Source organism: Xyrauchen texanus, chromosome 46 (assembly GCF_025860055.1).
Source record: "Xyrauchen texanus isolate HMW12.3.18 chromosome 46, RBS_HiC_50CHRs, whole genome shotgun sequence".
Lineage (NCBI taxonomy): Eukaryota > Metazoa > Chordata > Actinopteri > Cypriniformes > Catostomidae > Xyrauchen > Xyrauchen texanus.
This window is the reverse complement of record NC_068321.1, coordinates 27,667,376-27,680,248: the sequence shown is the minus strand read 5'-3', so window position 1 is coordinate 27,680,248 and position 12,873 is coordinate 27,667,376. Positions and strand designations below refer to the sequence as shown.

Genomic DNA, 12,873 nt, shown 5'->3' with positions numbered 1-12,873 from the left:
TTGCTAATTAGCGCCCTCTAGAGGTAACGAGTAGAAATATTTAAATTAAAATAAAAGTCCTTCACATAACACATAAACGGACAAGTCATATATCAAATTAAAGATCTCACTCTCAGGAACATGTCTGTATAGTTTATTATCTTGCATTAATATCACAGTTCAAAATATTTACTAAAGAATCACAAAGTGAAATATGATTTCTGTAAGTCATCAAATACAAACGTCTCATTTATTCTCTGATAACTGCTGCTGTAAGACACAAATATCTAATAACTTTATATCTGCTTTTATCTTAGGAAGTTCTCTAATAAATGAGTCATTGTTGACTTGTGTGTGAGATTGTTTGTGTGAATAATCCAATGATATATCTGAGATGTCCAGAACAAAATATGCCATCCAGCAGGAAAAACATGCAAAACAAATCATCAGACAAATATATTATCAACTATTGATGATCAAATGTTTTATATCGATGTATTTATATATATTACAGCTTTCTAATGACACTTATATTGAGCTTGTAGTCCACTCAGAGGCCGAGATATACAATGAAATAATGAGGGTGTTGCCTGAACTGAACATTAGACTGAATGTCTATGGACGAGCTGAAATGTGTTAGAGCGCCCCCTACAGTTCACATCTGTGAGGGGTATAATGTGTTAGAGCGCCCCCTACAGTTCACATCTGTGAGGGGTAAAATGTGTTAGAGCGCCCCCTACAGTTCACATCTGTGAGGGGTATAATGTGTTAGAGCCCCCTACAGTTCACATCTGTGAGGGGTAAAATGTGTTAGAGCCCCCTACAGTTCACATCTGTGAGGGGTATAATGTGTTAGAGCCCCCTACAGTTCACATCTGTGAGGGGTATAATGTGTTAGAGCTCCCTACAGTTCACATCTGTGAGGGGTAAAATGTGTTAGAGCGCCCCTACAGTTCACATCTGTGAGGGGTATAATGTGTTAGAGCCCCCTACAGTTCACATCTGTGAGGGGTAAAATGTGTTAAGCGCCCCTACAGTTCACATCTGTGAGGGGTATAATGTGTTAGAGCCCCCTACAGTTCACATCTGTGAGGGGTATAATGTGTTAGAGCACCCCTACAGTTCACATCTGTGAGGGGTAAAATGTGTTAGAGCGCCCTACAGTTCACATCTGTGAGGGGTAAAATGTGTTAGAGCGCCCCTACAGTTCACATCTGTGAGGGGTATAATGTGTTAGAGCCCCCTACAGTTCACATCTGTGAGGGGTAAAATGTGTTAGAGCCCCCTACAGTTCACATCTGTGAGGGGTATAATGTGTTAGAGCGCCCCTACAGTTCACATCTGTGAGGGGTATAATGTGTTAGAGCCCCCTACAGTTCACATCTGTGAGGGGTATAATGTGTTAGAGCCCCCTACAGTTCACATCTGTGAGGGGTATAATGTGTTAGAGCCCCTACAGTTCACATCTGTGAGGGGTATAATGTGTTAGAGCGCCCCTACAGTTCTCATCTGTGAGGGGTAAAATGTGTTAGAGCCCCCTACAGTTCACATCTGTGAGGGGTATAATGTGTTAGAGCCCCCTACAGTTCACATCTGTGAGGGGTATAATGTGTTAGAGCTCCCTACAGTTCACATCTGTGAGGGGTATAATGTGTTAGAGCGCCCCCTACAGTTCACATCTGTGAGGGGTATAATGTGTTAGAGCGCCCCCTACAGTTCACATCTGTGAGGGGTATAATGTGTTAGAGCGCCCCCTACAGTTCACATCTGTATATTGTGATGGAAGGTGAGTGAGAGAAATATTTTTCTAGTGTTTTCTGACATCTAGTGGAATAAAATGAGGTAGTGAATAGAACCAGAATTACGTTTACAAAGTTAGGACAACAAAAACCATATTTTTTTATGTTTTTTTATTTTTTTATTTTTATTATTTGGGGATTCTCAGAAAAATGAGAGCAATTTTTGCAATTAGTACAGAGTTTGTGTGAATGATGAGCTTTGAAAATTGCGGGCGGCAGCCCAAACATGCACAAAAGCTTAAAATAAGTTAAAAAGTTCTTCAAATATCACATTATTACAGATAAACTATTTAATAATGCATTTATCCCTTAGAGACCCGACTGGCATTGATGTATTTTCTTAATTTCCTCCTTAAAAGTGTTGAAATCAAATGATTATAAAAATGTAACTAACATATTTTGTTTTATTTTGAATTTAGTGATTCGTGTAATTCAATATGCAATTTTTTTAACTGTTGTAGCGTGTTGTCACGTCAGAGTAGGTATTATAAAAATCAAATCAAAATACCTAAAAATGTAAATAAACTTAATTAAATTAAGTTCTTGTATTTCATTATGGTGCTTGCAACGGCAGGGTCACAGGTTCGATTCCCAGGGATCACACACACTGATCAAATGTATGAGTGCACAGTTTGTAAACAACAAGCTCAAATGAACATCACATTAAAAACACATTTTTCACAACCGTGATGTTTTAATCAGTTTTACAGGGTGAGACAGTTTTGAATTTCGGATGTTCAGTTTAAGGAATGACAAACAAAATGACAAACAAAACTATACATGATCATGAGTGATGAGATTCTGCCCCGAGAGTCAAAGAAATAAACAACAAAAACTGAAACAAAACGTCCGACAAGTTGTGAGTTATGAATGATGCGACAGAAAACAGACAAAAAAAATCACAATAAAGCTGAAGACAAATACAGAGTCAAAAAATCAACATGTTTAAACTGCAGCATTGAATGTTGTAAACAAATTAATACAATTTAAGGGGGAAAAATCCTTCACAGTTATTTCAAACTGTCCAACGGAGTGGATAATCCACTACAAATGAAAGAGGTATTTTATGTCTGAGAACTGCAACAATAATAACAATAAAGCTTTATGTGATCGACGTTACACTGTATCAAATGTTTATATTCATATTCTGTCTTTCAACTGATTATTGAAGAGTTCAAATGCTTTTGCTTGTGACTGCAAAAAACATACATTTTGAGTAAATATATGATTCAAAAATAACGTCACAATATGTTAAAACTCAATGCTACATTAAACAATATAATTAAAGTATTAGTTCACCCAAAAATGTAAATTCAGTCATTGTTTACTCACCGCTGTGTTGTTATAACCTCGTATGACTTTCTGTCTTGTTCTGAACACAAAGGGAGAAATGGTGAATAAATGTTGTGCTCAGTGATGATGTCATACAATGGCAGTTTATGGTGACACCTCTTCAAGCTTCAAAAGAACACAAAAGTATCATTCAGAAGTCTAATTAATTATTCATGAGACTCATGATTGATATGAAAGAATACAATAAGATTTGATGAGAAACTGAAATCTGATGTGTTATTTAGTGTAAATGTTCACTGTTGATCTCCTGTGTGTGTTCATGATAGGACACGAGAGCAACAGTTCACACACCCCTCACGACATGGGGGCGTTCAAGAGAAAATTCGTTTTGTTTATCTAAAAACAGTGATAGTGACAACAGAACACAACTGCACACAAAACACAGAACAGAACTTATTAAACATGTCTGAAGAGTTTGATGCATTTCTGTGCCCAGCCTTATTTTTTTTAACAGAGTATTCAGAAATCAAACAGAAATATAGAGGAGCTACAGGACGCCGCAGTCACACCGTGTCCTAATCTGACGGCAAACGACACACGATAAAAGGGATATTTTATATGTTAATCAGAGTTTTTGTCCTAACCAGCAGTGACGAGTGACGGTACATTCTAACGATCGCTTGTTTTCTATTTTCGGCATCACGCGGGTAACTCCGTCCGTGTGAACTGGCCAAAAACTTTCACAAAAATAAGGCTGGACATAGAAATGCATCAATTCTTCCTCTACAAACTCTTCAGACATGTTTAGTAAGTTCTGTTCTGTGTTTTGTGTGCAGTTGTGTTCTGTTGTCACTATCACTGTTTTTAGATAAACACAACGAATTTTCTCTTGAACGCCCCCATGTCGTGAGGGGTGCGTGAACTGTTACTCTCGTGTCCTATCATGAACACACACAGGAGATCAACAGTGAACATTTACACTCAATAATACATCAGATTTCAGTTTCTCATCAAATCTTATCGTATACTTTCATAACAATCATGAGTCTCATGAATAATTAATTACACTTCTGAATGATACTTTTGTGTTCTTTTGAAGCTTGAAGAGGTGGTCACCATAAACTGCCATTGTATGACATCATCACTGAGCACAACATTTATTCACCATTTCTCCCTTTGTGTTCAGAACAAGACAGAAAGTCATACGAGGTTATAACAACACAGGGGCGAGTAAACAATGACTGAATTTACATGTTTGGGTGTACTGTCCCTTTAAGATGAAAGAAATTAGTGATTGAATCATATTAGCACCAATTCTCATTATTGAAACCTGATGACGATGATTTGATCTCTAACGTTAATATAAGGTGAACTTCCACATTAACGGTGTAATTTGCTTCAGTCATGATTATGATTGTTACATGTGTAATGTAACACTGTAAACAGTTGCGTTCGACAAATGAACGTTTAACTCATTTAGACAACGGTTTAATCTTTGGTCGTTTGTTATTGTTATCTTGATTAATAACATTTATTTGCAAGTGCATTTTGAAACAAACGCTAAACATGAGGTATTTCTTTCCTGCATTTCTGTCATTGTAAATCCTGTCAAACTAACAAATTCTAGCAAATAAATGTTTTATTTGTAATCTGAGAGTACTTTTGTTAGATGTTTTTGAAAAAGTAATGTAACAAATTACATTTTAAATTATGGCAATGACTTTTAAATACAATACTTGGGTTTCACGTATATATAGAATATATAGACATAACAAATGTCTATATATATAAATTATATATATATTTTTATTTTATTAATTTTTTTACTTTGAAGGGTTTTAGAAAGTAATTTAAAAGTATAGCAATTTGTAATGTGATCACTTTTAAATGAAGTAATCTGTAAAGTAATCTGATTACAATTCCAGGGAAGTAGTTTAGTAATTTGTAGTGGATTACTTTTTTGAGTAAATTACCCAACACTGATTATAACACGGTCAAGTGTGGTTATCTATAATGTCATATGCTTATATTTTACAGAAATTATTTTTCTTGAAACTATGTTAAAATGAACCGCGCGTCTCGTTTAATAAACCTTAAAAAACTCATTTCACATACAATAAAAAAAATGGTCATAAAAAAATATTTTCCTCTGTACAAGCCGACCGTTATGACGTCAGGCCACGAGCACCAGTTCAAAATCATTAAATAATATATCTATGAGACTGATGAACTTTAAAAGAATTATTCTGTACAAAGATACAATATACAATATGTGGATTAAATGTCATCATAACAATTCTAATATTAAACTCTTATACACAAATATACTGTACATTCCTGTTCGTCGAGATAAAAAGGCGATTTTCCGGGGTCACCCCGAAGTGATAAAAACATAATTTAGCATATCTTCTTTTGATTTTGGGATGATCCGGTGCACACATCTACGTGTATATTGGTTGTGCATGTTTTAATGTCGTCCTGTGGTTTGACAGCTTGCTACGATCTAACCATCAGCCAAACCTCGTATCTAGCGCTGTATGATTGAAGAAACTATTTCAGCATGATTTCAACTCGTCCCTGTAATCAGGCTCATGTGATACGAGCACAACATGAGAGAAGAGAGAGAGAGAGAGAGAGAGAGAGAGAGCTGCTATCGTACCGGCTTCCATGAGTGTCTGTGCCAGGTGGCAGTGCCCGGGCAGGGCTGGGCGTTACACTGCTCCATATCGACTGGTTTGTCGAGCATGTCACAGCTTTGTTCGTTTAATCTCTGCTCGTTCGGACGCTGGCACACCACCAACCGCGTCCGCTGACCACCGCCACACGACTGCGTGCACTACACAACAGAGAGAGACACAGATTAGAGTTCGGAAAGTTATTAACATGATGTTTCCTTAAGGTGCGTACACACTGCCAGCGACATCGCGCGCGACAGCGACTCCATCCCATTCATTTTCAATGAGAGCACAGCGACTTCCGGCGACACGAGCTGTCGCGACCGTTGGCTACTAGATGTGGGCGTGTCCAGCGACGTGACAAAGTTGAGACAAGTTCAACTTTATTCAAATGAAGAGTGACTGACGGAAGCTCATGTGATCCTTCTCTCTCTCTCTCTCTCTCTCTCTCTCTCTCTCTCTCTCTCTCTCTCTCTCTCTCTCACTCTCTCTCTCTCTCTCACTCTCTCTCTCTCTCTCTCTCTCTCTCTCTCTCTCTCTCACTCTCTCTCTCTCTCTCTCACTCTCTCTCTCTCTCTCTCTCTCTCTCGCTCTCTCTCTCTCTCTCAGCTCCTGCAGTAACGGAAAGATGGATGAAAGGCTAATTCTTGCTGTTAGCAATTTTCCAGTGCTCTATGATATGTCTCTTCCCACGTACAAGGACATTTTTAAGAAAAATGCTGCGTGGAAAGGTGTATCTGAGATCGCGGGGATTTTGTGGACCCAGACAGACCGGCGTTTGCGTTTTCGCCGCAGATAAACCGCCACTATGGCAAACAGCACACGTTGTTTCTCGCTCATCTTTGATATAAAGCATTTTATGTACTGATTCCATTTATAATTAGTCTTTTCCCTCCAAAATGTTGCTTTTAGCGCCAAATAAAGCGATTTGCTGTCAAGAGCAATGGAATGACATCCGTGAATGTCATTTATAAACGTTACTAGGCAACCAGTAGCGGGAACGCCCACTAGCGACTTCACCGACAGCCACTGGCGACCTGCAGTGACAAAGTCGCAGTAAAATGCTTTATATCAAAGATGAATGAGCTCTCCCGTCTCCTCTCCTATTGGCTGTCGCTTCCGTTAGTCGCTCTTCATTTGAATAAAGTTGAACTTGTCTCAATTTTGTCACGTCGCTGGACACGCCCACATCTAGTCACCAACGGTCGCAACAGCTTGTGTCGCCGGAAGTCGCTGTGCTCTCATTGAAAATGAATGGGATGGAGTCGCTGTCGCGCGCGATGTCGCTGGCAGTGTGTACGCACCATTAGTAGAGAGTTTCCCAAGAGAGGGTTTGTACATTATTAGCAACACAATCATGCTTTTAAAGTTACGTTGCAGTTATAAACCCCACATTAACCCACAACTTCTAGTAGTAATGTTAAATTGGTGCTCGACGCTGGCGTTGACTCTCTGACGCGAATCATGAACGCAGCTTCACGATTGCTGAAATAAAGCGAACATGGACAGTCTGGCAGATTAATATTGTGTAGGTTGAGAGATTAAGAGATTTAATGCCCATTGCAATGAATATGCACCATATGTGGAGACTAGTTCTTTCAATAAACTCACACTTACACTTTGGGAAACTTGAATTGGTGATATTTTACAGCATTTCTATCTTAATACTGCGGAAGGCTTTGTTTAGAAAATGCTAATAAATCATTATATTGTTACATATTGTTTTGTTTTCTCTCCTAAGATGGAAATAAAGGCATTTTCATGAGAAAAATAAACATTTATGGTGTTTAAGACTTCAGCACTTCCAAAATCTGCGATTACTCTCGATTAACCGCAACAACAAAAATGATGCGATTAATCGCGATTAATATTTGTAATCGACTGACAGCACTAGTACAATTATTAGGGATGAACAATACATTTTTAAATGCAAAGACATACATTTAGTTATATTTTGAAAGGTTAACATTACAAATCATATCTGGAGATAATTACTGTAATCTAGGTATGAGTGGCGTATCAAGAGGAGTGGTGGTGGTGTGGTAATCAGGAGGTTGCTGGTTTGATCCCCACAGCCACCACCATTGTGTCCTTGAGTAAGACACTTAACTCCAGGTTGCTCCGGGGGGATTGTCCCTGTAATAAGTGCACTGTATAATACATTGGTACTCAGGAGGTTGCTGGTTCGATCCCCACAGCCACCACCATTGTGTCCTTGAGTAAGACACTTAACTCCAGGTTGCTCCGGGGGGATTGTCCCTGTAATAAGTGCACTGTATAATACATTGGTAATCAGGAGGTTGCTGGTTCGATCCCCACAGCCACCACCATTGTGTCCTTGAGTAAGACACTTAACTCCAGGTTGCTCCGGGGGGATTGTCCCTGTAATAAGTGCACTGTAAGTCACTTTGGATAAAAGCGTCTGCCAAATGCATAAATGTAAATGTAAGAGGAGGGGCAATGTGGGCACCGGCCCCAGCAGAAATCCCCTCTCTGGGTAAAGCAAAGATGCTCATTTGCATACTCCTGTCACTAGCGTGAAGCATGAATGTCCAATCCAGAGGTCGACCGATAGTGGATTTTGCCGATACCGATAACTAAGGTGCTGTGAAAGGCTGATAACCGATTAATCGGCCGATAGTTTTTCCAGATGTATTTAAAGAATGAAAGAAAAAATCGTATTCTTTCTTTACTAAGGCAGGCAAAGACAAAGTGTCCAAAATTAATAAAATCAAACATGCAGTTTGTGGGGACTCTTATTTTGGAATTTTTCAAAAAAGCAACTATCGACAGATTTTTGCCAATAATTAATAGTTCCAAAATGCAACTATCGTCACCGATTAATCGGTAAAACAGAGATATATCGGTCCAGCTTACTGTTATGACAGATACATTTGTGTGAATTAGATCTCGCGCCAGGAGCGCTACTTTAAAGGCAGTTCAAATTTTTCATCTCGAGATGTTTCTCGCCGCTCACAAAAATCAAAATCCAAACACAAGTGGACACAGGATGTTTCACAGCCTCATCGGACACAGCACAATTAGTTGACTTCGTGGAGATGCCTGCGTCGAAAGAGTTCAACACGCTGAACAAAAGCACTTGAAATGCAACCTATTTATCAACACTGCTTGCAAAACAGGCATTAATAATCAATGCAAGATAATGCAGTTAAAAGATGTCTGTTGGGGATAAGTTCCACATGCAGTCAGTGACAGACACACAAACACTATTTCTGTTTAAAGGAGGTTATATTCCGAACTGAGAATTGTGAATTTCTACAAAGTCATCTGACAGTGAAACTATTGATTTTAAATGATGCTGCATCCACACCACTAGGTGTCAGTGTAAGCCCAAATGACACCGACAAAATAATTACTGAAGGCACCTTTAAGTTTGAAATAGTTCACAATGCCTCACTCCTGATAACCATTTAATAATGTATCTTTATCAGGAAAAGTGTAATTTAGTGACCTGTCGTCCCGTCTTACCTCTCCCCAGATGCCATAGTTCCAGTTTGGACAGGGTCCTGAGTTGCAGCTCTTGGATTCGTCAGGTTTGACTCTCTCGTCGCAGTGGTTTGTGCTTCGGCCGTCTGCGTCCTGACAGACCACGACTCTCCTCTGGAAGCCTCCTTCACATGTACTGGAACACTACACACACACACACACACACACACACACACACAGACACACACAGACACACACAGACACACACACACACAGACACACACACACAGACACACACAGACACACACACACACAGTCCACACACACACACACACACACAGACAGACACAGTCACAAACACAAACACACACACACACACACACACAGACAGACACAGTCACAAACACAAACACACACACACACACACACACAGACAGACACAGTCACAAACACACACACACACAGACAGACACAAACACACACGGGGGGGGGGGGTGTTGAGAGACCTGCATAATTGTCACTGACATAATTTCACAACGAAAACAAATAAATAGTAATGGTCCTAAAAATAGGCTTTATTTACCTTCTATGAAATATATTTAAAAACAAATTGTCAAAAATGCTGTACTAAAAACTTTTCGGATATTGTCATATACTATATTATACAATCACCTGTAAACATACTGAACTTTTACTTTGATAAATCTGTTGATTCATTATCACCCAAGCCATAAAACAACTTTTAATCAGCTCATTTTCTCACATAAAACCAGCAGGAAACATCACATGATATTCCATCCGAATACACTGCGTGGCGTCCTTGTTCCCATGGCAATAAACGAACACTTTATAGAACGTTTACAGCGCATTACCTGCCATATAATCCTACAAACGACTCTTTAAAGACTAATAAAACACACACACACTCTCTGGAAGTCATCTACTCCCAGCATGCATCAGTGACTTCACACATCTGCTAATAAAGGAAGTTACAGTTCATGATGAGGGAGCAACATCAAACGTTTGACTCGTTAAAACAAACAAAGAGATGGACATATGTGTCCTTGAGGTCATGTGTTTACTCACCGCTCCCCACGGTCCTGTCCTCCACTGGTTATCTGCAGACGGGACGTTCCAGCTGTGGTGTCCCGGGTGGTTGCCAGGGTCATAGTTGAAGTGTGGCTGGTTGTTGGGCCACTGATATGAGGACTGACAGGGCGTGGACGCACACTCCTGTTCAGTACTCGGCCTCTCATCCGGGTGACAGAACGACTCGTCCACCTGATGGTGATAATTCATGCAGATGACCCGTCGCGTCGACCGACCCACTCCACACGACACTGAACACTGGAGATGAAAGAAGCAGGAGTGTTAGCTAAAGATGCTAGCTTTGTTCACATCCTACCTAGGCAGCATCTCTAGGCATCATGGGCGCTCCAGATGCAAAGACTGTTCCAAAAGCTAGGCAGCACAACTATACCGCCTTATAAGATACCTTTGGCCACATTCAAATGCTGACTTCACGTGCAAAGAGCATATATTCAAATATATAAGTAGTTTAACTTCGTGCAACCCTGCGTCCACATACGTGGACAATGTATTTTGACTTCGCTATATGAAACACGTAATTTAATGTAATTTAAACCAACTGATCTCAGTTCAGGAGACTCTATGCTGTCAATAAAGGGTTAAACTTGTCATGTGACCAAACAACATGGCGCTGACCACAGCGGAGTTTTTCTTTGGGAGAAGCGGCAATAAAACTACATCTGGTGAGAAACCTCATTAAAATTTTACATTGTAACCTGTTTGAGTCAAAAGATTAGAGTTTCTAGTTTCATCTGATGTGCCATTTTTAAAATTTGAGCGATTTATCGTGAAACTTTACGCTGTTAAACACAATGACCACATTCGTGGACTACAGGCTCATTTTACTTAAAATATTCACTGTAAATTATCACATTGAGAATTAATGGATGCACACAAAAACTGTTAAATGTATTTTTCAGAGGCTTTATATGGAGTTAGGATGAAAATAAGGTGCATTTCAAACTGTTCTGAGACCAGTGCAGACAGACAACACACTGGAGGTTAAGTTGTACACTAAATAGGGAGTAAGGGAGCATCCTATAGCTCTCCTATAACTGTTCTGAGACCAGTGCAGACAGACAGCACACTGGAGGTTAAGTCGTGCACTAAATAGGGAGCAAGGGAGCATCCTATAGCTCTCCTATAACTGTTCTGAGACCAGTGCAGACAGACAGCACACTGGAGGTTAAGTCGTGCACTAAATAGGGAGCAAGGGAGCATCCTATAGCTCTCCTATAACTGTTCTGAGACCAGTGCAGACAGACAGCACACTGGAGGTTAAGTCGTGCACTAAATAGGGAGTAAGGGAGCATCCTATAGCTCTCCTATAACTGTTCTGAGACCAGTGCAGACAGACAGCACACTGGAGGTTAAGTCGTGCACTAAATAGGGAGCAAGGGAGCATCCTATAGCTCTCCTATAACTGTTCTGAGACCAGTGCAGACAGACAGCACACTGGAGGTTAAGTCGTGCACTAAATAGTGAGCAAGGGAGCATCCTATAGCTCTCCTATAACTGTTCTGAGACCAGTGCAGACAGACAGCACACTGGAGGTTAAGTCGTGCACTAAATAGGGAGCAAGGGAGCATCCTATAACTCTCTATAACTGTTCTGAGACCAGTGCAGACAGACAGCACACTGGAGGTTAAGTCATGTACTAAATAGGGAGCAAGGGAGCATCCTATAGCTCTCCTATAACTGTTCTGAGACCAGTGCAGACAGACAGCACACTGGAGGTTAAGTCATGCACTAAATAGGGAGCAAGGGAGCATCCTATAGCTCTCCTATAACTGTTCTGAGACCAGTGCAGACAGACAGCACATTGGAGGTTAAGTCATGCACTAAATAGGGAGCAAGGGAGCATCCTATAGCTCTCTATAACTGTTCTGAGACCAGTGCAGACAGACAGCACACTGGAGGTTAAGTCATGCACTAAATAGGGAGCAAGGGTGCATCCTATAGCTCTCTATAACTGTTCTGAGATCAGTGCAGACAGACAGCACACTGGAGGTTAAGTCATGCACTAAATAGGGAGCAAGGGAGCATCCTATAGCTCTCTATAACTGTTCTGAGATCAGTGCAGACAGACAGCACACTGGAGGTTAAGTCATGCACCAAATAGGGAGCAAGGGAGCATCCTATAGCTCTCTATAACTGTTCTGAGATCAGTGCAGACAGACAGCACACTGGAGGTTAAGTCATGCACTAAATAGGGAGCAAGGGAGCAACCTATAGCTCTCCTATAACTGTTCTGAGACCAGTACAGACAGACAGCACACTGGAGGTTAAGTCGTGCACTAAATAGGGAGCAAGGGAGCATCCTATAGCTCTCCTATAACTGTTCTGAGACCAGTGCAGACAGACAGCACACTGGAGGTTAAGTCTTGCACTAAATAGGGAGAAAGGGAGCATCCTATAGCTCTCCTATAACTGTTCTGAGACCAGTGAAGACAGACAGCACACTGGAGGTTAAGTCGTGCACTAAATAGGGAGCAAGGGAGCATCCTATAGCTCTCCTATAACTGTTCTGAGACCAGTGCAGACAGACAGCACAATGGAGGTTAAGTCTTGCACTAAATAGGGAGAAAGGG

General features: G+C 40.4%; 1 protein-coding gene across 1 annotated transcript in view; it reads right to left on the bottom strand.

Moving 5' to 3' along the window:
• Positions 1-12,873, bottom strand: part of LOC127638196 (A disintegrin and metalloproteinase with thrombospondin motifs 20-like) — a 130,762-nt gene that overhangs the window by 33,508 nt on the left and 84,381 nt on the right. The window contains exons 26-28 of the mRNA XM_052119621.1: positions 10,280-10,540; positions 9,236-9,397; positions 5,731-5,907 (exon numbers count right to left, since the gene is read on the bottom strand). Of these exons, the coding sequence (XP_051975581.1) occupies positions 5,731-5,907; positions 9,236-9,397; positions 10,280-10,540 (600 nt within the window). The remainder of the gene's footprint in view (positions 1-5,730; positions 5,908-9,235; positions 9,398-10,279; positions 10,541-12,873) is intronic.